Source organism: Solanum tuberosum, unplaced genomic scaffold (genome assembly GCF_000226075.1).
Source record: "Solanum tuberosum cultivar DM 1-3 516 R44 unplaced genomic scaffold, SolTub_3.0 scf00004, whole genome shotgun sequence".
NCBI lineage: Eukaryota > Viridiplantae > Streptophyta > Magnoliopsida > Solanales > Solanaceae > Solanum > Solanum tuberosum.
The window spans coordinates 340,077-364,711 of NW_006238930.1; the positions used below are offsets into that span (position 1 = coordinate 340,077).

General features: G+C 32.5%; 5 protein-coding genes across 8 annotated transcripts; 4 read left to right on the forward strand and 1 right to left on the reverse strand.

The window, feature by feature from the left end:
* The first annotated feature begins 403 nt into the window (after window positions 1-403).
* On the forward strand, window positions 404-2,972 carry LOC102595474 (geraniol 8-hydroxylase-like). The gene is made up of 3 exons (XM_006338694.2): window positions 404-1,020; window positions 1,210-1,648; window positions 2,185-2,972. Exons 1-3 carry the CDS (start codon window positions 560-562, stop codon window positions 2,788-2,790), a joined length of 1,506 nt encoding a protein of 501 aa, XP_006338756.1. The 5' UTR covers window positions 404-559; the 3' UTR covers window positions 2,791-2,972.
* Window positions 2,973-5,070: 2,098 nt separating this feature from the next.
* On the forward strand, window positions 5,071-7,951 carry LOC102595142 (geraniol 8-hydroxylase-like). The gene is made up of 3 exons (XM_006338167.2): window positions 5,071-5,598; window positions 6,405-6,843; window positions 7,165-7,951. Exons 1-3 carry the CDS (start codon window positions 5,132-5,134, stop codon window positions 7,768-7,770), a joined length of 1,512 nt encoding a protein of 503 aa, XP_006338229.1. The 5' UTR covers window positions 5,071-5,131; the 3' UTR covers window positions 7,771-7,951.
* Window positions 7,952-8,502: 551 nt separating this feature from the next.
* On the forward strand, window positions 8,503-10,638 carry LOC102595802 (geraniol 8-hydroxylase-like). 2 transcript variants are annotated; one of them, XM_015306319.1, is made up of 3 exons: window positions 8,503-9,044; window positions 9,212-9,641; window positions 9,929-10,638. In XM_015306319.1, the coding sequence occupies exons 1-2, from the start codon at window positions 8,581-8,583 to the stop codon at window positions 9,552-9,554; spliced, it is 807 nt and encodes a 268-aa protein (XP_015161805.1). In that variant the 5' UTR covers window positions 8,503-8,580; the 3' UTR covers window positions 9,555-9,641; window positions 9,929-10,638. The 2 variants fall into 2 exon arrangements, with proteins under 2 accessions (XP_015161805.1, XP_015161804.1); XM_015306318.1 differs by having other exon boundaries at window positions 9,939-10,638.
* Window positions 9,990-10,544, forward strand: LOC107057695 (geraniol 8-hydroxylase-like). Its single transcript, XM_015307953.1, has one exon. It carries the CDS (start codon window positions 9,990-9,992, stop codon window positions 10,542-10,544), a length of 555 nt encoding a protein of 184 aa, XP_015163439.1.
* A 530-nt stretch (window positions 10,639-11,168) lies between the features above and the next one.
* On the reverse strand, window positions 11,169-15,377 carry LOC102595470 (autophagy-related protein 101-like). 3 transcript variants are annotated; one of them, XM_015306324.1, is made up of 7 exons: window positions 15,047-15,376; window positions 14,928-14,964; window positions 13,994-14,079; window positions 12,921-13,016; window positions 12,447-12,609; window positions 12,182-12,344; window positions 11,169-11,540 (listed from the first exon to the last, which is right to left on the reverse strand). In XM_015306324.1, the coding sequence occupies exons 1-7, from the start codon at window positions 15,077-15,079 to the stop codon at window positions 11,474-11,476; spliced, it is 645 nt and encodes a 214-aa protein (XP_015161810.1). In that variant the 5' UTR covers window positions 15,080-15,376; the 3' UTR covers window positions 11,169-11,473. The 3 variants fall into 3 exon arrangements, with proteins under 3 accessions (XP_015161810.1, XP_006338230.1, XP_015161813.1); XM_006338168.2 differs by having other exon boundaries at window positions 11,169-11,548; XM_015306327.1 differs by lacking the exon at window positions 11,169-11,540 and adding an exon at window positions 11,555-11,755 and having other exon boundaries at window positions 15,047-15,377.
* Between the last annotated feature and the right edge of the window lie 9,258 nt (window positions 15,378-24,635).

Here is a 24,635-nt window from a genome sequence, read left to right on the forward strand (position 1 = left end):
AAGGTACCTATTCAAGTAATTTTTCCTACCGTAAACTACTAAAAAGAAAATTACGTGGTTAAGCAAATTTATACTACTTAATTAGTCATCATATCTATAGTTTGCTATAATTATCACTTGTGACTAACATTAACCATTAATTACGTGAGTTAACTTCGAGTTTGTATGAATGATTTATAATCATAAAAATATCTAAGAATATTTGTTTTATATCATAAATTTCAAATATCTTTATTTTTTTCTTAAATACAGTTTTAAGTCAAATTGTGCCACATAAAATGAGACGAATAAGTTATCTACTTAACAACCAAAAATTAAATTTGCTAAAATTATCAATACGGTATCATGTCCACTCCTACTAGCAAAAGTCAGACTTCCCATTTTAATTGTGGCGTGTTACACATTTTGGCCGATTGGTCAAAACTTTGTTAAGCAAACATGTTTTGAAATTTCGAAATTCTATTGGTATACCACTATAAATATATGTCTAGAACTCATGTTGTTGATCATAAAGCCAGTGATAAATTAGTTAAACGCATTTTTTTTAACGTTAATCACTATGGATTATTATTACTATTATACCACTCCTCTAGCTCTCTTGCTTGCCTGGACTTTGTTCCAAGGCTTCAATTTGTTAGTAGCATTAACAAGAAATAGAAGCAGAAAGTTTCCTCCAGGACCCTTTCCATTACCCATAATCGGAAATCTTCGCCTACTGGGCAATCAACCCCATAGATCTCTTGCCAAACTCGCTGATTTTCATGGTCCAATTATGCATCTGAAGTTGGGCCAAATATCAACTGTGGTGATTTCTTCTGCAGACATGGCTAAACAAGTGCTCCAAAAGCAAGACTTAGCCTTCTCTAGCAGATCAATTCCTGATACGGTCCAAATGGACAACTTTCACATGTTCTCTGTTTCTTGGCTTCCCGCTTCCCAACCTCAATGGAGAAATCTCAGAAAAATAATGAATTCACACATCTTCTCCGTTAACAAGCTTGATTCTAGCCAGAACCTTAGGTATATTATCTAAAAGTTTAAACCATTAAACAAAATTTGATTAATTGTGTTTTCCAACACCCAAAATTTATGATAATGAATAACGGTGAGACTCAACCATCCTATTTTTCTATGTTATCACCAACCTCATCAAAATTCGAAAATAAACTTTTATGTACTGAATCGTGTTTTTTTTTTTTTTTTTGTAAGGTACAAGAAGATGGAAGAACTTGTTGTTTACTGTGAAAGGAGTAGCCAAATGGGGGAGGCGGTAGATATTGGTGGTGCAATTTTTAGGACCATGTTGAATTTACTTTCCAACACTCTATTCTCAAAGGACTTGGCAGATCCGTATGAAAATTCGGGTAAAGAATTTAAGGATTTGGTGGAGGGACTAATGATAGACATGGGTAAACCAAACTGGGTGGATTACTTTCCAGTGCTAAAATTAGTAGATCCACAAGGACTAAGGCGATATAATTCTCACTTCGGTAAGCTACTAAAGTTTTTTAATGGATTGATAAATGAGAGGATGGAGCTAAGGAAGTTGAAGGGACAAAAGAGTAGTGATGTTTTAGACACCTTACTCACAGCCAGTGAAGATAATCCACAAGATATTGATCGCAAGCATATAGCTACAATACTTTTGGTGAGCTATCTTTAATTAATACTCACTACTTTGAGAATATCACTTACCTTTATAGTGTTGATTGTTGTTTATTCTTCCACATAGTTTGTGGATGGGTGTTTCGTGTCCTAATATATTTTTGGACAATATTATGAACATGAGCTATAGCATTTGATGAATTGAGATAGACCAGATCAGGTTCATTTTTTTATCATCATATCAAAGTCAGGTCCCATGTTTGAAGCATTTATTGAACATGCATATAGTATTTTTCAAATTATGAATTCAAAATTAAAAATCATTTCACTAGATTTTAGTTTGATTTCCAGTAGTGGTCCTTGTTTTTAAAAAAGCAAATTGAAGTCCATTTCTAGTACTTGTTCAGTGTGCCCCGTCTCTTTGAATTATCAAAATCTAATACTAGTATTTTTTTTTTCCAATTATATATCTATGTTTCGTGTTATAAATATTTAATCCAGTTGAACATACATCAAATATAACATGCCTAAGTGGTTTCGGTGAGTAATTTTCAGCTCAAAGTTGTCGTTGTATCTCAGGACCTATTTAATGCCGGAACTGATACAAGTTCGAATGTAGTGGAATGGGCTATGACTGAGCTTCTTAGATCTCCAGAGATTATGAAGAAAGTCCAAGCCGAGCTGGTACAAGTCCTCGGAGAAGGTAACCCGATGGAGGAAGCTGACATTGCCCGACTCCCTTACTTGCAGTGCATTATTAAAGAAACTTACAGGATGCACCCTCCAGCTCCTCTTTTGGTTCCTCGAAAAGTTGAGGAAGATGTTGAGGTGTGTGGCTACACTGTCCCTAAAGGTTCAAAAGTGTTGATAAATGTGTGGGCAATTGGCCGGGACTCGACTCTATGGGAAGACCCTTTGGTGTTTAATCCTGATAGATTTAAGGATTCAAAATTGGATGTGCGAGGTCAAAATTTTGAGTTAATTCCATTTGGTGCTGGTCGAAGAATTTGTCCTGGTCTGCCATTGGCAATAAGGATGATCCCAGTAATGCTTGGCACACTGTTAAATACATTTAATTGGAAAATTGAAGGTGACATTGCACCAAAAGACATGGACATGCAGGAGAAATTTGGCCTCACCTTGGCCAAACTTCGTCCTCTCCGAGCTGTCCCACTTCCCCTTTAAAATCCAAAATTAGTTGGATTCCTATCAAAGGCAATGGACTATGAACATTGTAACTAATATTTCAAGTCCAAAAAATTAAAAAATAAATAATAATTTAATATAAGTACAAATTTATGTAATTTTGTATTGAAAAATATTAAAGTTTCGTCAGTAAATGCAAGGGAATTTGAAGACTTTAAGTTCGTTCATGCGCGCACAACGCATTTGAGATGTAATTCATCTCCTTTAATAATTACCTCATGTTTAGTAATTTAGTTTTACGTACGTCTCTTTATGCCTTGATCCATTAATTTGCCTCTGTATAATTATAGTTAGGTCTTCAGAATTATATGAAAAAAGTAAGCATACACGATGTCTCATATCCATGTATACGTATATTCTTTTTCTCTTATATTACTACTTGAGTATAGGTTTTAAATATATATTTAATGGCTATAATACTTTTACACCATCAGGTTTAATAGTATGTAATTATATATAATATTTTTTTCATTTGTCTGTTTGTTTGACGGTAAACAAAATTTAAAAGTAAAGAAGATTTGTGATTTTTTTAATTTTAAATTAAATAATTTGTTAAATAAACTAACACTAAATTTTCGTGTACATTATGTGGATCTACATATTGCTGTGACATTTTTAAATTACTTTTTTTTCCTTGCTGTGAATATATGGGAACTTGAGGGGCAAACGCTGCGAGGCCGAACCCACAAGGAGCCGGGGCGGACCTAGAGGTTGTTGAGGGGTTCATTCGAACCCATTTGGTAAAAAATTACATTGTATATTTAATATATTTTAAAGATTTTTTATGTCTCTATATTGATATTGAACCTCCTAAATGTAAGATTAGAGATTGAATTAGTGGTTGAGGGGTTCCAAACTCACCTTGAGGTTCCAATATCAAATCTTAGGCAATACTATTTTTTTTTTTCAAACCCCCTTAATGGAATAAGAACTCTTATTCATTATATAAAAATGTTAATACTAATATAAAAATATGTTATTAAATTTAAAACAGATTAAAAAAAAAGTAAGTCATATAAATTGTAATAGAGGGAGTACATTAACTTTCAATAGTTACGTATTACTATTACATATTTTGGGGAGAGATAGAGTAAGGGGTCGTTTGGTATGCTGGGATAAGTTATGATGAGAAAAGTTATATTGAGATAAGATAATGAAATTATTTTTTATTGGTTGTTTGGTTTGTCAAATATGCATGACATATTTTTAAGAATATTTGTTTGTTTACAAAAATAACCTCTAAGAATAAGTTGTTTGTTTATAAAAGAGAGTTTAAGGGATATTTATTTTATATTTTTATTTGGGATACGTTATTTCGGAGTTAGTATTCCAACCACAAGTAGAGATAGTTTATTTAGTCATAATTATTAATCCTGATATAATTAGTTACCCCACATTTTGTAACCAAACAAAAAACTGAGGGTACTAAAATCTAAAATTATTTTTTCTTGACCATCACATCAAACGACAAAAATGCGTCGACCGCTTGGTTTTAATGGATAACAACAAGAGAGTCCGTCATCATACTTTTTCCCATGTGAACCAATAATGCATTCTGCTGCAGCAGGGAAAATGTGGTGAAACGTACTCCACAAATGAATCAATTCTGAGAACATGAGGGGTCATGGTACGGTCAATATGGTGGAACATCTGAAAATTGATATTTTTGAAATTGTTATTTTGATTTGGTGATTTTTTTTTATATATGACACGATATTCGATGTTTATAATATATAATGAAATATTGAATACTATATCGAAATAAATAGTTACATTATAAGTCATATATTAGCAAATATAAAAAATAGTATTAATAGAAAATTAATTATTTAGATGTTTGAATTTTGATTGAGTTGTTTTTGTGTAATTGATTGATGAAGGAAATTATTTGTATTTTTTTTAAAAAAAAATTCTACAGGTATAAAATATTATGCTAGTATGATATAATTCAAACGTTTTTTAAAAATTTGAATTTATAATTCTTTATCATTTAAGTATATATGTCAATCGAAGTAAAATAAATCATCAGTATCAATTTCTCATAATTACAAAATACTGAAACAAACTTTAAAACATTGAATCATACCAAATGAACTTGATAAAATAATAATATAGTAGATAGTACTTTTAAAAACCGACAATCAAAATTATGGAACTGAAATGGTAAATATCATACAATACCCAACCCTACTGTTACAGTATTAATTTTGACATTCTACGGTATATACCACTATAAATACATGTCTAGAACTCATGATCTTGATCATATAGCCAGTGATAAATTAGTTAAACGCATTTTTTTTTTATAACGTTAAAGAGTATGGATTATTATTATTATTATTATTATACCACTCCTCTAGCTCTCTTGCTTGCCTGGACTTTGGTCCAAGGCTTCAATTTGTTAGTAGCATTAACAACAAGTAGAAACAGAAAGCTTCCTCCAGGACCTTTTCCATTACCCATAATCGGAAATCTTCACTTACTGGGCAATCAACCTCATAAATCCCTTGCCAAACTCGCCGATTTTCATGGCCCAATTATGCGTCTGAATTTGGGGCAAATAACAACTGTGGTGATTTCTTCTTCAAACATGGCCAAACAAGTGCTCCAAAAGCAAGATTCAGCCTTTTCTAGCAGGTCAATTCCTGATATAGTCAAAGAGGAAAATTTTCACATGTTCTCCGTTGGTTGGCTTCCTGCTTCCCATCCTCAATGGAGAACTCTCCGCAAAATCATGACTTCCCACATCTTCTCCATTAACAAGCTTGATGCCAGTCAGCACCTTAGGTACGTATTGTGTGACTACGTCTTCATCTAAAAATTTAAACAGTTAAAGAAATCAAACTTTGTTTAATTAATTATGTTTTCCTTAGAAGCTAGATATTTTTGATAACAATGATAGTGAGATTTGACTCAGAACTTCTATTTGCTCTAATATCTCAAAATTCTTTGGGCTCGTTTGGACAATGTGATATGAAATCAGGTTGATATAAAGGTGAGACACGCAATTTAAATTTTTGAAGATGTATTTTTTCTCATAAATAGGAAAATTCTACAAGTTGTGAAAACCATAGAAAAATTTCAATTCTAATACAATATTACCAAATAAGCAAATTATAGTTCATAAATTTCTAATACAATCTTACCAAATAAGCAAATAATAGTTCATAAATAAGATATCGTGATATCCTAAGACGATACATTGACAAATCATGTATCTTTATGTTTCTTTTATAAATAACTTCCAAATACAACTAATTTTATAAAGATCCACTAGTCAATGAAAATACTACTCAGTAACTAGTTATTGTTTAATATAATCTTTAAGACAGTGTACATACAATTTCTTTATGCTAAACATGAGTCTTTTTTTTCTTTTCGCAACGATGGATCTTTTTTTACAAAATTTGAAAGCATGATTCGACATGTTAAATCACATAGAAATTTTGATTTTTCAAATCACATGTCCTAACTCCTGGCTCTGATTTTAACTAATGATTTTATATCACATATAAAAAAATAATTAAGTTAAACTGCTAGAGAAAACACATGAGTTTTACACTAATTATTTACTTAATCATGTTTTTTATAAGGTACAAGAAGATCCAAGAACTTGTTGCTTACTGTAAAAGGAGTAGCCAAATGGGGGAGGCGGTACATATTGATGATGCAATTTTCAGGACCATGTTGAACTTACTTTCTAACACTCTCTTCTCAAAGGACTTGGCAGATCCGTATGAAAATTCTGGTAAAGAATTTAAGGAATTGATGGAGGGAATGATGATGGACATGGGTAAACCAAAATTGGTAGACTACTTTCCCGTCCTGAAAATAGTACATCCGGAAGGTCTAAGGCGATATAATTCTCGTTTGGGGAAACTACTAAAGCTATTTTATGGATTCATAAATGAGAGGCTGGAGATAAGGAAATCCCCAAATTATCAAAACACTGATGTTTTAGATGCCTTAATCACAACAAGTGAACAGAATCCCCAAGAAATTGATCACATGCATATAGCAACAATGTGTTTGGTGAGCTATCTTTAATTCTCTTTCTATTTTTAATTGATTGGCCTGGGGGGTTTGCAATAAACCCTCGTGAGTCCTGACCCACAAAAGTAAAAGTTCATGCTAACCAACTAAGTTACTAAATGAAGATCTGTTGTAGAAAGGATATAAAATTAAAAACAAGTTTGTGGAGGGCTACACAACTAAATTTTACCACCTATGTTTCCTGTTGACAAATACTGAAATCATTAAATATGCCTGCATTGGTGAATTATCTGTATGTGGCCGGTTTGCATGATTAATTTCATGAGTAATTTTCACCTCAAAATTGTGTGCGTATCTCAGGACCTATTTGATGCCGGAACTGACTCAAGTTCCGGCGTAGTGGAATGGGCTATGACTGAGCTTCTTAAAGCTCCAGAGATTATGAAGAGAGTCCAAGCCGAGTTAATACAAGTTCTCGGAGAAGGCAACGCGATGGAGGAAGCTGATGTTGCCCGACTCCCGTACTTGCAGTGCATTATCAAAGAAACTTACAGGATGCACCCTCCAGCTCCTTTTTTGGTACCTCGAAAAGTAGAGCAAGATGTTGAGGTGTGTGGCTACACTGTCCCTAAAGATTCAAAAGTGTTGATTAATGTGTGGGCAATTGGCCGAGACTCAACTTTTTGGGAAGACCCTTTGGTGTTTAATCCTGATAGATTTAAGGATTCAAAATTGGATGTGCGAGGTCAAGATTTTGAGTTAATTCCATTTGGCGCTGGTAGAAGAATTTGTCCTGGTATGCCATTGGCAATAAGGATGATCCCAGTAATGCTTGGCACACTGTTGAATACATTTAAATGGAAAATTGAGGGTGACATTGAACCAAAAGACTTGGACATGCAGGAGAAATTTGGCCTCACCTTAACCAAACTTCGTCCTCTCAGAGCTGTCCCACTTCCACTATGAAATCCAAAATCAGATGGCTTCCTACAAAAGGCAATGTTTTATGGATGATGAAAACATTGTAACTAACATTTCATTTCCAATAAATAAATAATTTAGTATATGTACATTTTGTAGGGAAGGAAATTATAGTTACTTCCTAAGAAAGAGATGGGGAAGAAAATGAGGTGAATCGTACTCCACATATTAAATGTCAAACCATTTATTAGATGGCCAATAATAAATGTTACTCATTTGATAGGTCACCCTAAATATATTAGTACAACATGTTTAAAAAAAAATATTGAAATATCAAATGAGGTAAATAGTCATATATATGTATCATATAATAGTAAATATATAAAATAATATTAGTAAAATTAATTATTTAGATGTTTGAATTATGATTCATGATAAGAAGGGAATCGTTTGTATTATTTATTTATATTGAATATTTTTATACGTGTAAAATGCTACTTTAGTGTAATTTAATTGAGAAGTTTTTTGAAAAATCAAAATTATATTTCTATATAACATTGAACCATAGATATGAATTTAATATGATAATGATAATATTTTTAAATTTGATAATTGAAATTATCGAACTAAAATGGTAGATTTAGTAGCATATCATCCCTATTACTAGTAACGCCCGACTTCCCCTTAAATTTAATAGTCAGCGACTTAGCGTGTTACACATTTCGCCGATTGAGTGATCAAAAACTGTTATTCGTTAGATAAGCTTGTTCTATTGACACTCTTCCACAGTATATACCACCATAAATTTATGTCTAAAACTCATGTTCTTTTTTATGTTAATTAGTAGTAATAACTATGGATTATTATTACTATTTTACCACTCCTCTAGCTCTGTTGCTTGCATGGACTTTGGTCCAAGGCTTCAATTTGTTACTAGTAGCACTAACAAGAAATAGAAGCAGAAAGCTTCGTCCAGGACCCTTTCCATTACCCATAATCGGAAATCTTCACTTACTGGGCAATCAACCTCATAAATCCCTTGCGAAACTCACCGATTTTCATGGCCCAATTATGCGTCTGAAGTTGGGGCAAATAACAACAGTGGTCATTTCTTCTTCAGACATGGCCAAACAAGTGCTCCAAAAGCAAGACTTAGCCTTCTCTAGCAGGTCAATTCCTGATATAGTCCAAGAGGACAATTTTCACATATTCTCCTTTGGTTGGCTTCCTGCCTCCCATCCTCAATGGAGATCTCTCCGCAAAATCCTGAATTCCCACATCTTCTCCGTTAACAAGCTTGATGCCACCCAGCACCTTAGGTATATATCCTATGTTCATCTAAAAATTTAATTTCAAATTACATGTCCTGATTTTAACTAATAATTTGAAATCATGATTTCATATAGCATATCAAAAAGTAATTAAGTTAAACTTTTAGAGAAAACACATGAGTTTTACTTATTTACTGAATGATATTTTCTGTAAGGTACAAGAGGATTGAAGAACTTATTGTTTACTGTGAAAGGAGTAGCCAAATGGGGGAGGCGGTAGATATTGGTGCAGCAATTTTCAGGACCATGTTGAATTTATTTTCCAACACTCTCTTCTCAAGAGATTTGGCGGATCCCTTTGAAAATTCCGGCAAGGAATTGGTGGAGGGAATGATGATGTACATGGGTAAACCAAGCTTGGTGGATTACTTTCCCGTCCTCAAAATAGTAGATCCGTTAAGTTTAAGGCGATATAATTCTCCTTTCGGGAAACTACTAAAGATATTTTATGAATGGATAAATGAGAGGCTGGAGCTAAGGAAATCCCAAAACTATTAAAATACTGATGTTTTAGATGCCTTAATCACAACAAGTGAACATACTCCCCAAGAGATTAATCACAACCATATAGCATCATTTTGTTTGGTGAGCTATCTTTAATTATCCTTCCATTTTTTTTATTGATTGGAAAGTACCAACTAAGCTACTAGATTGCCCTGTTTTTTTTATTCTCTTAACATAGAGTATATAACAGTTAACAAAATATGATGAGAAAATGATCAGATCTCTTATAGAAAAGACATAAAACTAAAAACAAGAGCTACAAAACCAAAACTCCCTACCTATGTTTCCTGTGAAAATACTGAATTCAATTAACCTCGGTGAATTATCCGCACTAATTTCTTGAGTAATTTTCACCTCAAAGTTTTCAGTGTATCTCAGGACCTATTTAATGCCGGAACTGATACAAGTTCGAACGTAGTGGAATGGGCTATGACTGAGCTTCTTAGAGCTCCAGAGATTATGAAGAAAGTCCAAGCCGAGCTGGTAGAACTCCTCGGAGAAGGTAAACCGATGGACGAAGCTGACATTGCCCGACTCCCTTACTTGCAGTGCATTATTAAAGAAACTTTCAGGATGCACCCTCCAGCTCCTCTTTTGGTTCCTCGAAAAGCAGAACAAGATGTTGAGGTGTGTGGCTACACTGTCCCTAAAGGTTCAAAAGTGTTGATTAATGTGTGGGCAATTGGCCGGGACTCAACTCTATGGGAAGACCCTTTGGTGTTTAATCCTGATAGATTTAAGGATTCAAAATTGGATGTGCGAGGTCAAGATTTTGAGTTAATTCCATTTGGGGCTGGTAGAAGAATTTGTCCTGGTCTGCCATTGGCAATAAGGACGATCCCAGTAATGCTTGGCACACTGTTGAATACATTTAAATGGAAAATTGAGGGTGACATTGCACCAAAAGACTTGGACATGCAGGAAAAATTTGGCCTCACCTTGGCCAAACTTCTTCCTCTCAGAGCTGTCCCTCTTCCCCTCTGAAATCTTAAATTAGATGGCTTCCTAGAAAAGGCAATGGATGATGAAAACATTGTAACAAATATTTGAGATGTAATTCTTATCCTTTCATTGATTACCTCGAGTTAATATCTTTAGATGGTCACTCAACTATTACCTCCTGTCATACTATCTACTAGTATTTCCTTTGCAAACATAGTGTGTATGCTTGCGCTGCTTTTTATCTTCATTAAAATGTGAAATAATCTTGAACGGATGATTCAATGTGAAATTAGTAAGTTACTAGACTAGCTAATTTTTGATGGAGCATGTTCAAGTGTCTATATGGATTTGAAGAGGTACTCGTGTCTGTGATCATGTCAGGTGATCTACAAATCCATTTAATCATATTGTTCTAGCAGGATGAACGAAGTAGAGATACTGGGCTTAATAAATGCTTTCGACAGATGCAATCTTTGTTTCACTGGTACAAGTTCAGGAGCAGACCCAGGGCATATTAGCAAGGCTCTTCCATAGAAGTTAGAGTAGTCCATGGCTGCTGAAAATGGCCATGTCCATTTTGCATTTCGTACACGGCATTTATAATAGAAAAATCAAACAATATAAAAATTAAGGAAACTAGAAATACTAGAAGGGAAGAAGAGAGAGTATTTCGCAATGTTAACAAAATGTGATTAAAGTTTGATCGTGTTGATTTCTTTACTCCATAGCTGATCTAGGGACCACGTTCATATAGCGAAATGGCATGTAACACGAGAAAGGAGCAAAACTGTAGTTTTGACAAGTATGATATGTACATATGATTTTCATTTCGTTCAGCTGAGCTAGTCATCTGCCAGAAGCCTCCCCCATTTACAACTAACATTCACCATTTTCAGACATCAGATGACAACAATTGTACCTTACCCCAATCATGAAGTTAAACAGAATCAGATCCCTTTAGAAACTGCAAGTCAGCCGAGCATGGTCGATTGCCATGCGGGAGCATTCTCTTGAGCAGTTCCATCCCAAAAGCAGAATCTGATAAACTAAAAGAAAGCAATACATAACTTAGCTAGATCAATACAATCTTTAAATTTCTATAAAAAGAAAGATTTGCAATAAAAATCCTCCTTCAATTGAATTCGATTTTCCACTAGTTTGTCACCAGCACACAAACTGATATTTGCATTTATTTTCCTCGATATGGTTGGGCAAAGGGGGAACTGATATTGAACATATAAATCCTTTTGTCCCTGTGAAAAACTATTATAATTAAGGGATTGCTAAATTTTCAGAGAAAAGATCAAGGACATTCAAAATAAGCTAATAACCTTCCTCAATGCCTAGAATAGAGTAACAAGAAGATATCATAAATATCATGGCAGCAAAAGGCAAATTATATCTTCTCATTTCTGGAAAAAATATTCATGCTAGTAACATCCATGTCATTCATAATTCCTAATGATGCTAATAAGAAAGAAACAGACGTAAGAAAACAGAAGCGACACAGCAGTGATCTGAACAAGTGACAGCTTGTTTTTTGAAATTGATAAGACACAGCTTATGCATAGCCTGCATAATAGCTTGCACAGTCAAACTTGCAAAACCATTTTTACTGACCCGAATAACTACCAAAAGTTTATAACATGTGGATAACTTAGCCAAAGAGGGGAAATTACCTTGAGATGGTGATCTCAAAGGGAAATGAGGCACCCTCAAGATTTTCTATCAACGGAATATGGTCCTTTTTCTCTTTAACAAAGTTGATTATCTGAAACAGAACTTCACGAAGAGACAATTCCAGTCCTGAGTGCCAAGCCTCCCTCTCATCAGGTGCACTCTCTGTGATAATTGATAGACAAAAAGGGAAATTCCTCTCTTCAGAAATGTAAAAACTGCAGAATTTGTACAAGTAGAACCAAAGAAATAAAGACAAGTTAGTACCTTCTGGGTTAACAACTTTGGAGTCACGAGACTTGCCAGAATCTGGTTTTGGATGATGAGCCACATTCAAATTTACGTACCAGTGTTCCCAGTAGCGATGTTCAACTTTCTTTGTGAACCATGAGGTCTGTTTGTTTTTGGATTCATAGAAGGACACACAGATCTGCATCATTTTAACATTTCAATAACAAGTTTTGTTAGCCACTACCAAATCCAACAGCAATTAAGTTGCAAAATAATCTCTTAGTAAGAAGGTCAGAGATCATTTCCTAAGTAATATACAGCCAGTTTTGGAAGTAAAGAGTACGAAATAAAAGACTACAAGATATCATGAGAAAAATCTCATGAGGAATGTGCACATGTAAAGAAAAATAGAGATTACTAGTTAAATTAAAAGGGTGAAAAGGAACAAAATAACAAGGAATATAGAGCAAGTATTCTACTTGGTCAAATAGAGAAGCTCGGATCACGAACCTGGTGTTTCTGGTTGGGGTGCTTCTTCACCTTATCGATGAATTGGGTAATCTTCTCATCAATTTTCCTCTCAATTACAACATCATTACACTGCATCTGCTTAATTTAACATGAAGAAACTAAAAGTTGCCATCAGGAAATGTTGGAAACATCTTGGAATAGACTCACCAGAAAAATCAAACCCTCCTTCCACCAAGGGAAAGGAATGGAGACTCAAAATCAGAAAAAAATCACTTATTACATTGATCTCACATTTAGATTGACATAATTTAAGGGCCGCCCAAGTTCTGGATATACACCAACTTCTTGTCTTGGTTTAATAAGTTATAATTGAGAGCCAGTGTTAGTTTAACTTCAATTTAAGTTTGTATCATCTTAAATCTCATCCAGTCTTTTTAACTTCTAATTTTTTTAGAAACTTACTTACATACAGTTTCAATTAATTATGGTCCTCACACAGTTCTCAAAATCTTATAGTTGTTTGGCACTCCATTCAAATGAAAATTTTAAGGGGGCAAAATTACAGAAGCTTTCAAACAAAAATTTTCAGAAAATTATAAATAGGAAAGAAGACAGAAATAAAAATGCAGATATTTGTTGAATTTGTATATAGATAGCATGCCCTTTCATTATGATGAACTAACTATGCTGGGTTAGTCCTATGTCCTAATTAAGCATCACTAGATTTCACTTCTTGTAATGGAGATACTTACAACCATACATTTGATTCTACAATAAGATTATAAGGACTAGGAAATCTCAGGGGAAGAGAAAAATAAACATTTTATTGAAAACACAATTGATTTTTTTTAATTTTTTTTTGCATGACTCAAGTATCAGTATCATAAAGCAACATTATACAAATAACCTAGTGTAAGAATCAATAAAAACTCTTTGGGAATAACACATGTTCCAGATTCTTTGTTACTACAAACAATTGATTCATACACCACTAATGGGGAAGAAGAGGGGGAGGGCAGGGAGGGGGGAGTCAAAATACCAACCTAATACTAATAAAGAAAGAGATAAATAGATTATCAACCTAGTACTTTGACAGTTCAGAAATTACTTACATATGTTATCTCAAAGAGTTCCAAATCCACATTCTTTGGATATATCAGACCTGATGCTCTGTGAAACATGATTGTATGAAGAATGCCTGCAGCCATTTTCACCTTTCTATTTTTTAGGGTAAAGCTACACAAGGTATCCTATGATAGCAATATTATTAGAAAACCAATCAGAAACTGAAATCCACCCACCCCACATTCCCAAAATTTGGTCGACAACGTTACTTTGTAGAATGATAAACTATCTCCATCATAACCTAAAGTTACACATCAAATTAAGGAAAATCCTTATGCATTTTAGTCTGGAATTTGTCCTGTTAAAGATCTTAATTAAGGCATCTTGTGGTATATGATTAACATGTATCCATTTTAGCCTTAAGAATACTTTTAAAGAACTCATAGTTTCCACTAGGGCACTCCAGGAAACAAAAATATGGGAGTTCATAATGTTTATGATTGCCTTCAGATCTATAGCTTTTCTATGGCCATCTCAAGTGAATTAATTTTTTTTGGGTACATCTCAAGGGAATTAATGCAGCTATATGTTAAACGCTCTCGAGTTATAGTAATGTAACATTTTCCTCATTTAGTCAAAATAAGTATATCTAATCACTTCCTTTTAGAGTTTAATTATCAAGAGAAGTAGCTTTCTCTTGTCCCGGCTCACTTTCACAGACACAATGGAAACAATCCAGCGTGATTCAAGATTTTTAATTCATGAGTATACAGAAAAACTAAATAATGAAAAATAAATCTGAAGAGATAACAGAGATGGAACTGTAGACATTGAAATTTTGAGGACTCTACAATTACATCGAAATTTAAGCATACTAGTTCCCAAAATACACAGATATTCACTCGAAGACACCATAAATTGCAAAAATTACGGATAAATTGATGTAAAACAAGAAATTACAAATTTAAATAGCTGACTTACATTGGAGAACATCTTGTATCTCAAATTGCTCCACATCCTTCAATAGAAACATAAAATAACATTGAAGCTCAAATTCTCGCTACATAAACAATCTCAGAGGGGAGCAGAGAGATGCTTACAAGTTCTTTCAGCTTGAAAACTTCACAGTTCATGATTCCACTCGTAGTATTTGTTGAGATGATCCAGAATTTGAAGACGAACGATTTCACAATGCCGAATTTGATTAACCCTAGTGCATGTGGCTCTTGTTTGGCAGCTGCAAGTCAGTTTCATTCTGTTATACAATCCACTACTGGCGGTTTTTATGGATTAACTGAAAATTTTCACTCAAGCCCCTTGGTGGTTAGTAGTGGCAACGCCCTTTTGTTGGTTTCGACTTTCGTCTTCTCGAGAGTAGAGAATAGTGATCATCCGCATTCCCTGCATTCCCCAATTATACGAGGATTATAATGCAAAATTATTTATTTATACAAAATAATACTGTCTTATTTAATTTATTAACATATTGATATATCAGGATTAATACAGTCTTATATATTATTATTATTATTAGTATTATTTAATACTTCACTTTACCATCAATTTATGTGACGTAATTTTAATAGACGGTAGACACAAATTTTAAAAATATGGAAGACTTAGAATAAAGTTCTAAAACTATCATTAAAATAAATGAATTTTTTTAATTGAAGAAAATAGCTTGTGGATTGTTTTTTTCTAAATAAGTGAAATCCAACATAGTTAAAATGATGATTCTGTTATTAAATATTCAAAATATATGTGTTGTTAGTTAAGTTAAAAAGAGAGTGCCTCATATAAATTGATATTGAGGGAATAGTTGCTTATTTTAAAATACTTTAATTTACCCACCGTTAATACATGTATTTTATTTAATATTTTATCTATATAAAATAATAGAATATATTTCCTCATATAAGAAGCCACACTTCAATTGTTTCACCTCTCTGCCTCATCTTTTGTTTAGCCCGCCTGTCATGCAAATGGCCCTGTTATATTATCTTCACTCTCCAAAGACTTCAAAATCGATGATGGTGATCTCCATTTGCTTCTCTTCTAATCTTTCCTTTTAATTATCGGTTTGATTTGATTTTTTATTTTAAAAAATGACTCAAAATAATGTATTTTTATCTAAAATCATTACTTTCTCCTATCCTCGTAAAAAATTATGGCCACGACTCCTTTATTATTTTGCCTAGCTCCGTATCATAGTCAAAAGAAGTCAAGAATGTAGAGTAGCCATTGTTTAGACTTTAGTAATGGTGTCAAAGGATTAAGGATTGATATGAGAAATGCACATATTTTTTCTTGTGCTAACTTATACGTACTTAGAAAAATATATATATTAAAGAACATATAAATATGTTATAGCAGTAAGAAACGGGGGAAAAAAAAAGAAACGCCCAATTAATGTGTAATGTACAACTATTAATTTGACATTGGGAAGAGCATTTCGGCTTTATACGTATCATAAGCCTACAAAATCAAGCAATTAAAATATATCAAAGTTGAAAATAACTATTGAGCTATGAGTTCACTCATAAGTCATAAGGAATGCCGTGTTACATTATTTATAACAAATAAATGCATCATTATGAGTATTGGTAAAAGTGAGTTCGGAGCCTAAAGGGCAAAAAAAATTGACAAAAATTTTAAAAGGGCACATCAAATTTTTTTCTAACTAAAAGGGAAAATCGTTGCCCGTCCAATTTTTTTCAGAAAATCGCTGCCCGTGCAGCGTTTTTGCGATTTTTTTATATATAGAAATCGCTGCCATGGCAGCGATTTTCGTTACTTTTTTATTATTATTTTCAAAATCGCTGTTGTTGCAGCGTTATTCCTTTTTTTAAAAAAAAAAATCTCTGCATTGGCAGCTTTTTGGTGGAATTTTTTTTTTTTTTCTTGAAAATTCTGCCAACTAGTCAACATCAAAATGACTAAAAAAAATTTTTTGTAGAAAACACTGCCTTGGCAGCGACTTTGGTGAAAATTCTTTTCTTTTAAAAACAAAATCGCTGCCTTTTTGGTGGAAACTTTTTTATTAAAATAAAAAAATCTCTGCCAATTGGTGGAAATCTTTTCTTAATTTTTTTTTTATAAATATCGCTGCTAATTTATTTATTTTTAAAATCGTATGAATTTATTTTTTTAGTTCACTTACACTTAGTGAAATTCCCTTCTAATTTATTTTTTTATTAATTGTTCAAATATTCATAAAAAAATTAGAAGGGAATTTCGTTGAGTGTCACTGAACTAAAAAAAAATTAATATGATATTTTTTTAAAAAAATTAAGAAAAAATTTCCACCAATTGTCAGAGATTTTTTTAATTTTTGTTTTTTAATAAAAAAGTTTCCACCAAAATCACTGCCAAGGCAGCGATTTTGTTTTTTTTTAAAAGAATTTTCACCAAATTCGCTGCTAAGGAAGCGTTTTCTAAAAAAAATAAAATTATGGTATCTCGTGCATGTATCAGCACTTACATAGCTCTGATACATTAATTTGATGCGCGAGATACAATAATATAAGTGTTGATATATTAATTTGATGCGTGAGATACAATAATATAAGCGCTGATACATTAATCTAATGCGCAAAAATGTGTGATTTTAGAAATTTGTAAAACTTATAGGGGATAATGGTAATAAGTAAACTAAAATGTGAGATTTCTGTAATTTTTCCAAAAATAAATGAAGCCTCACACACTTTTTGTTGATTGGGCCTCTAGCCCTCTAGTAAAGTTCTAAAACTATCATTAAAATAAATGAATTTTTTAAATTGAAGAATATACCTTGTGGATTATTTTTTCCAAATAAGTGAAATCCAACGTATTTAAAATAATGATTCTGTCATTAAATCTTCAAAATATATGTTTTGTTAGTTAAGTAAGTTAAAAAGAGGGTGCCTCATTTAAATTGATACGGAGGGAATAATTGCTTATTTTAAAATAATTTAATTTACCCACCGTTAATATATGTATTTTATTTAATATTTTAATCTATATAAAATAATAATATATTAGTAATATATTTCCTTATTTTTTATTTTTATATAAGAAGCCACACTTTAATTGTTTCACCTGTTTGCCTCATCGTTTAGCCCGCCTGTCATGCAAATAGCCCCTGTTATATTATCTGCACTCTCCAAAGACTTCAAAATCGATGATGGTGATCTCCATTTGCTTCTCTTTTAATCCTTCCTTTTAATTATCGGTTTGATTTGATTTTTTATTTTAAAATGACACAAAATAATGCATTTTTAACAAAAATCATTACTATCTCTCATCCTCGTAAAAAATTATGGCCACGCCCCCTTCATTATTTTGCTTAGCTCGGTATCGTAGTCAAAAGAAGTCAAGAATGTAGAGTAGCCATTGTTTAGACTTACGTTTTTCATTTTTCAAATTAACTTAATTGTTCAGTTTTCAAGACTACATTTAGAGTGTTCTTCCAATTTTACCTTTCATTAGTTAGTATTGGAATTAGTGATTAATTAATATTTAGTTATTTTAATCATAAATTTGATAATAATTAATAAGGGTAAAAATGAAAACTATGTTCACTTTATGTCTTAATCTACTTTTCTTAAAGGATATAAAATACCTCAAAAATTCAATTAATATGGAACGGAGAGAATATGTTATAGCAGTGAGAAACTGTAAAAAAAGAAACGCCCAATTAATGTGCAATGCACAACTATTAATTTGACATAGGGAAGAGCATTTCGACTTGTTACGTATCATAAGCCTTCAAAATCAAGCAACTAAAATATACTCCCTCTGTCTCTAATTACTTGTCGACATTTCTTTTTTAGTTATCCCTAATTACTTATCGATTTTGACAAATTAAGAAAGGACAATTTTTTTAATCTATTATACCCTCAATTAATTACTTTGAAAAAGGTAGAACTTCTTGAAAATCTTAAGTTTTTAATTCATTAACTTCATAATTAATAGGGATAAAATTGTAAACTCATTATGTCAATTATTGTTTTCTTAATAGGTGTGTCAATTTAAAAATGACTAAGTAATTAGGGACAGAAGTATCAAACTTGAAGATAATTATTCAGTCACGAGTTCACTCATAAGGAGTGTCAAGCTACATTATTTATAACAGATAAATACACCGTTATGAGTATTGGTAAAAGTAGATTTCCCATTATAATATGACATAAGAGTTTATAAAGAAAACATCTTCAAGAGGGAATCTAGCTAGGTTGTAGACAAAGGGAGTTCATTTGTTTCGTGAGGATTTTCGACGACACTACAATGCATGAGTCGTGTTGTAAATTTACTTTCACTACATATGATAAACCCATAACTCTTCTAAATTAGTACTCCTTTGTCAGTTTGTCTCAATTTATGTGACACTTTTCATTTTTCGAAAGTCAAACAATTTAAGTTTGACCGAGAATTTGCGCATCGAATCTTCAATTTTTTTGAAATGAAATTTATATATTTGTAAACTACGTAAAAAGTACTATAAGTCACAATAATTGATAATTCAAAATGCTTAAAAGATCTATGAACAATTTACGGTCAAAGATAAACTTGTTTGAATTTCGAAATCCGAAAAGTGCACATCAAATGGGACCGAGGAAGTATATATTAGATTAAGTACTATTTTTAATAGATCAGAATCTTGAACAAGCCAAAAATAAAAAGCACTAGAATGTAACATCAAAATACATAATTGCATGCACTTTTCTCGGTTGAAATTCATTTCAGTTCTGATGATCGATCTGAAAGTATATATGATAAAGGTTTCAATTTAGTCATATTTTATTCAAACATAACAATAATTTTGGAAATTATACAACTAGTATGGTGGAATATAATTAGACGATCGATCCTGTGTGTGTAGTCAAAGCAATATTGGAAGAGTCAAAGAAGTGATGGGACCCAATATTTATCCTACTTTATTTTGTGAAAGGGATCTATGGTAGCTTACCACCACTAAGTTTTGTCCAACCAATTGACTGATGTTCATCATGCTACAGACCTGTGACCTCTGTTCATCAAGAATCTATTCAGTGAGCACAAGACCAACTTTTAAAAAAAATATTATTTAGCTATGATTGACGTCTGTTTTGCTAATTTCCAGATGAATCAAGCCAGGTATGAAGCCATTGTAGACCGTGTTAGTACCCACAAAATTTCATTTCATTTTCTTAGGTATGGTGCAACAATTAAAGGCATAACACAATGCATGCAAGTATTATTTATTAACCACACGGGACGGGATTACAATTTATGTTCCAACAACTGAGACTTACTCGAGTTTAGTTGATCACTTATACTATCAATCAGTTAGGTTGAGAGTTCAATTCGTGTTGGAGGGTAAGACACTATTGATCCCCAGATAGGATAGGGTAAAAAAAATTTATATTTCTTCAAGCCAATGCGTCTAGAACTTTATTGAAGCAAAGCAATGTACCAATAGATTATTCGAATCCCAGCTTCAAGGGAACAAGAGCTCAATAACAAATATTTTTCTTCAAGGGAAGGATTGAAATATATTTGGATTTTGGATTGGGGTTAAAATATGTCGAATTAATAAATGTGTTGATTTATTATTTCGTTTGAAGTTTGATTCCATAAAAATAAAAATGAACGGATCAACTTGTTCAACTCAGAAACATTTTTTGTTTGTTTGATATTATATAGTAATATTTTTTCATTACCAAATTAAACTAATATACACTCTTTCTATTATTCAGTAGGATTACTCCCTTTATTCGAATTTATATGACATGCATTTTTTTTAGTTAAGTCTAAAAAAAAATAGATTTTTATATATTTCATAATAATTTAACTTTAAACTATTCGTTTTAAATAATAGTCACACAAATAAATATAACTTATTTTAAACAATAAATTTCAAAAATCATTTTTTTTCTTAAATTATGTGTCAAGTTAAATTACATCATATAAATTGGAACGAAGAAGTATTAAACAAGTTGAAGTAAGAAAGGAACTTATTTTCCTATGATCATAAGTTTTGTATGTGATAAGGTAAACGTGAAATCGAGTTGGTAGGTATATAAATTAGAATTACTTGCTGTATAACCTTTCTAAAAAGTGTAAGCCAATTGGGTTAGTATATAGGATGAAGATGCTTCAAACACAAATAATGACTACTACTAAATCCAAATGTAGTCTAGGCAATATTGTTGCTTCCTAGGGCTATGTCGGCAAGAAATTCTTGTCATTTTTTTCAACATTCTCCATTGTATTCCTCCTGATACGATCTTGTCCTTGCATCGGGATTCCAATCATAGGTTAAGTGGAATTGGCCTGGCCCCCCAATATACACAACATTATTCTGCTATATATATCTGTAGCATGAAGGGTCTAATTAATGGGCCCACCTGATAAATTATAATCCTCATGATCACTTTAATTTCCTTAAAGGTGAAGTAGATTACAACATAGAACTTCCTTATAATCATAAAAAATAAAAATGTTGCTACCATATACATTCATAATTTGACACTTGAATGAACAACCGCATTTTTAAAACTAAAATAAAAAAATCCGCGGCCACATAACCTATGGGTCCATTACACAAATAACTATAATTTATATGCATTAAAAATCCACCAAATTAGTTGAAGTGGGTGTGATAGAATTATTTAAACGTGAATTACCCATACAATTCAACTTTTGAAAGTTGAATCCTTATGTGACAAGTTTTGGTTGGTTTTTACTCTAAAATCGCGTAATAAAAAGCTTGTCATGTTAGAGCTAGTAATTGATTAATATGTGGTCAAAAAGTTTTTGTGTAGTTAGAGAGACAAATAGACATTGATAAAATGGAATGAGTGACAATTATGGTCGTTGAGGGAAAAATGAGTGAATTATTGGGCGATTGAATAGTTTAAGGAGGGAGAGGGTCGTACATGTTGATGGATTTGAAAGAATGGGGATAGTGGGGAAGGAGGCCCAGGGAAAAGTGAAGTGTCGGATAATTGTGGGGACCCAAATATTCATAAAAGCACGATTCCATAAACTTTGAACGATATATTTTCCTCTATTACTACGCAGCTTGAGTGGCTTAATTCTCCTATCTAATTAATAATAATAAAGCAATATGTATGATGTAAAGCTTAAAAACTTCTTCGATTCTTTCCAAAAGGTAATTTTCTCTACTTTAAAAGGTTTATGTGAAAGATAAAAACAAAAGGGATTTTGGATGGTTTAGATCCTCCACTCTCAACAAAAACAGTCCTGATATGAATCTTGATTAGTCAGGTCGAGCGGAAATCGAATGCTGAATCGTAAATTAAACCAAAAAGGAATGAAACTTAAAAATAAAGTGAAAGTGTAATGTAGCATCTTGATTCATAAAACGTCGTTTTCGAATAAGTATATAATAGTGACTGGGTGTCCTCAATAGATTAGATAGAGCAATAATGGATGTTGGTAAGAAGAGGACGACGAATCAACATACTGCCATTCCGGACGGCACGCGCGGTCAGGTCAAGACTACGTCAAGTACACATCCTCCCTTACTGCTTTCTGTCATTCACCTTCTTCCATTACTAATATTCTCTCTTCTTCTTCATCCTTTTTACTCCAACTACCCATTGAAAATTTATTCTACTACTTCCCCTTTTCTTAATTTTAACTTTGAGAGATATTTTACCAACAGTGGGAGTGCTTCACCCTTCCTTAATCAGAGGTCTCGGGTTCGAGCCGTGGGTATGGAGAAAATCATATTGGGAGCGCATCACCCCTGCAGAGCGCGATTCAAATTTAGTTGGAGCTTTCAGACCCCGGGTGGGAAACCAAAAAAAAAAGAAAGACTAAAGATATGCTAGTGTAAACACGACATATGAGATGTTGATTAAACAGACTAAAAAGGTTGGAAGTAAGACAAACAAATTAAAATAGAGGGAATAAAAACTCATGCAGGGCGGTCTCGTTTTTTTTTCTTTTTTGTGATTTACATGACCTGATGTCTGATACCTGCACTGATAATTAATTCTCGCCTAATAAGGACTTAAACTTGAGACTTCTGATCAAAGAAAAAAGGACCAGGTTGGGTCTTTCTCTATTTATGGTCCGATTCCTTCAAATTCCCAAACCCGATAAATATTGAAGAGTGACAAGTCGTAGTGTAGTAAAGGCAAGCTCAAACAAACTGTTTCTACACTTGTTTTTTTACCAAAACCAATGTCGCATATTTTTGCATTTGTGACGTTTCTAAAAAGCATGAAAGCCTTCTTTCCGAAACGTTAAATTTAGCAACCAAAACTTTCAACCTGTCTCTCAATCATTATCTAATTTTACTTGTCTTTAAAATTGGCCATACATGTTCTTATTATCATTATTATTACAGGAAAGCAATGGATAGTATATCGTCAGAATCATGGCTTAAATTTGACGGAACGAACACATAATTTTGTTAGTTGTGAATACTTTTGAAACATGCCAATATCTTAAATAACATTTAAGTTAAAAAGACTATATTGAGTATTGAATTTCTGGAAGGCTCATAAAATTCGATGTACACTATATTGTCGTCTAAATGTCAAGATGAGAGAATGGTGGAGTCAGAATTTTTCTTGAACAACGAAAATCAACATACAATATATATATATTTTAAAATATAAATTGTATTAACGTTTTAGTTCAGATAACAAGGGTAGGTCCACCCGTGAGACCTCACGAGACACTTTTAGGTAAAAAAACAGACTTTGGAAGATGGTCGAGAGACCGTTGGAATTAAGGTATTTCGAATCTTCAAAATGGTTTTCACATCAGGTGTGAACTCAATATTTAATGATCAAAGGTTCCGTCTTAGCATGAATTTCTAGCAAGTTGCATGACTTAATTCCAATGAAATAATTAACAAATTCCAGTGTAACCCAATATAAAAGAAATAAACATATCTATAACTTTTGACCGCGACTTATCGTACTAATCATCATTTTACTTGGACACATTATGTAAAAGAGAGTAAGAAACATTTGAACATTCAGACTTCACATCAAATCATATTAGTTTATTAATTATAATTAAATGTAAAAAGTGTATAGTACAAATACATATACATCGATACGCTTATGGTGGAATTGAGGTCGTAATTCCATAGATGATTTGATATCATAATGCCACCAATGAGTAACTCGTGTAAACATTTGTTATGACAATGGAGTATTTAAGATTAATTGATTACTAATCATTTCCAGAAAATTAAAAGTAAGAAAAACAAAGATTATATGGAAGATTAGGGAAAAATTAATGCCCAAATCTTCGGGGGGACATGCACTGAGGAGTTTTATTTGCTGGTTGGCTGGGCATCTACTTTACACGTATTTCAAGGCAATAATTGTTTTGAACTTGTAATGATGATTATTGTTTCTGAATAATTGCATAGACACAAAGCCCTAAGTAGGGTTGTGTTCTTTTAGAAAACTTGATTGCCATCATCATCCTAAATTTTTGGCTTCTTCCTAAATTCCCACTTTCATTTCACAATAATTACTTGTCCATAATGAAGATGGATTAGCTATACTTGAACAACTTTCAAAATTTTCTTAATTTCTCCCAACAGTAGGCAATGACAAAACATAATCCTTGCAACAGTTAATATTCTTTGTATAAAACTTTGCCTTTTTTCTACTAGATATAAAATTGAATGGAGCATCAATGGTGTGACGACTCAGTGGTCAATAAAGTGGTTGA

Bases quoted from the DNA above. Each gene is read 5' to 3' on its own strand.
- LOC102595474 (XM_006338694.2), top strand. From the start codon at position 560: ATGGATTATTATTACTATTATACCACTCCTCTAGCTCTCTTGCTTGCC. The intron at 1,021-1,209 runs GTATATTATCTA...TTTTTTTGTAAG, and splicing joins GATTCTAGCCAGAACCTTAG to GTACAAGAAGATGGAAGAAC. The intron at 1,649-2,184 runs GTGAGCTATCTT...GTTGTATCTCAG, and splicing joins ATATAGCTACAATACTTTTG to GACCTATTTAATGCCGGAAC.
- LOC102595142 (XM_006338167.2), top strand. From the start codon at position 5,132: ATGGATTATTATTATTATTATTATTATACCACTCCTCTAGCTCTCTTG. The intron at 5,599-6,404 runs GTACGTATTGTG...GTTTTTTATAAG, and splicing joins GATGCCAGTCAGCACCTTAG to GTACAAGAAGATCCAAGAAC. The intron at 6,844-7,164 runs GTGAGCTATCTT...TGCGTATCTCAG, and splicing joins ATATAGCAACAATGTGTTTG to GACCTATTTGATGCCGGAAC.
- LOC102595802 (XM_015306319.1), top strand. From the start codon at position 8,581: ATGGATTATTATTACTATTTTACCACTCCTCTAGCTCTGTTGCTTGCA. The intron at 9,045-9,211 runs GTATATATCCTA...ATTTTCTGTAAG, and splicing joins GATGCCACCCAGCACCTTAG to GTACAAGAGGATTGAAGAAC.
- LOC107057695 (XM_015307953.1), top strand. From the start codon at position 9,990: ATGACTGAGCTTCTTAGAGCTCCAGAGATTATGAAGAAAGTCCAAGCC.
- LOC102595470 (XM_006338168.2), bottom strand. From the start codon at position 15,079: ATGAACTGTGAAGTTTTCAAGCTGAAAGAACTT. The intron at 12,610-12,920 runs GTTCGTGATCCG...AAAATGATGCAG, and splicing joins ACCCCAACCAGAAACACCAG to ATCTGTGTGTCCTTCTATGA. The intron at 12,345-12,446 runs GTACTAACTTGT...CAATTATCACAG, and splicing joins CAAAGTTGTTAACCCAGAAG to AGAGTGCACCTGATGAGAGG.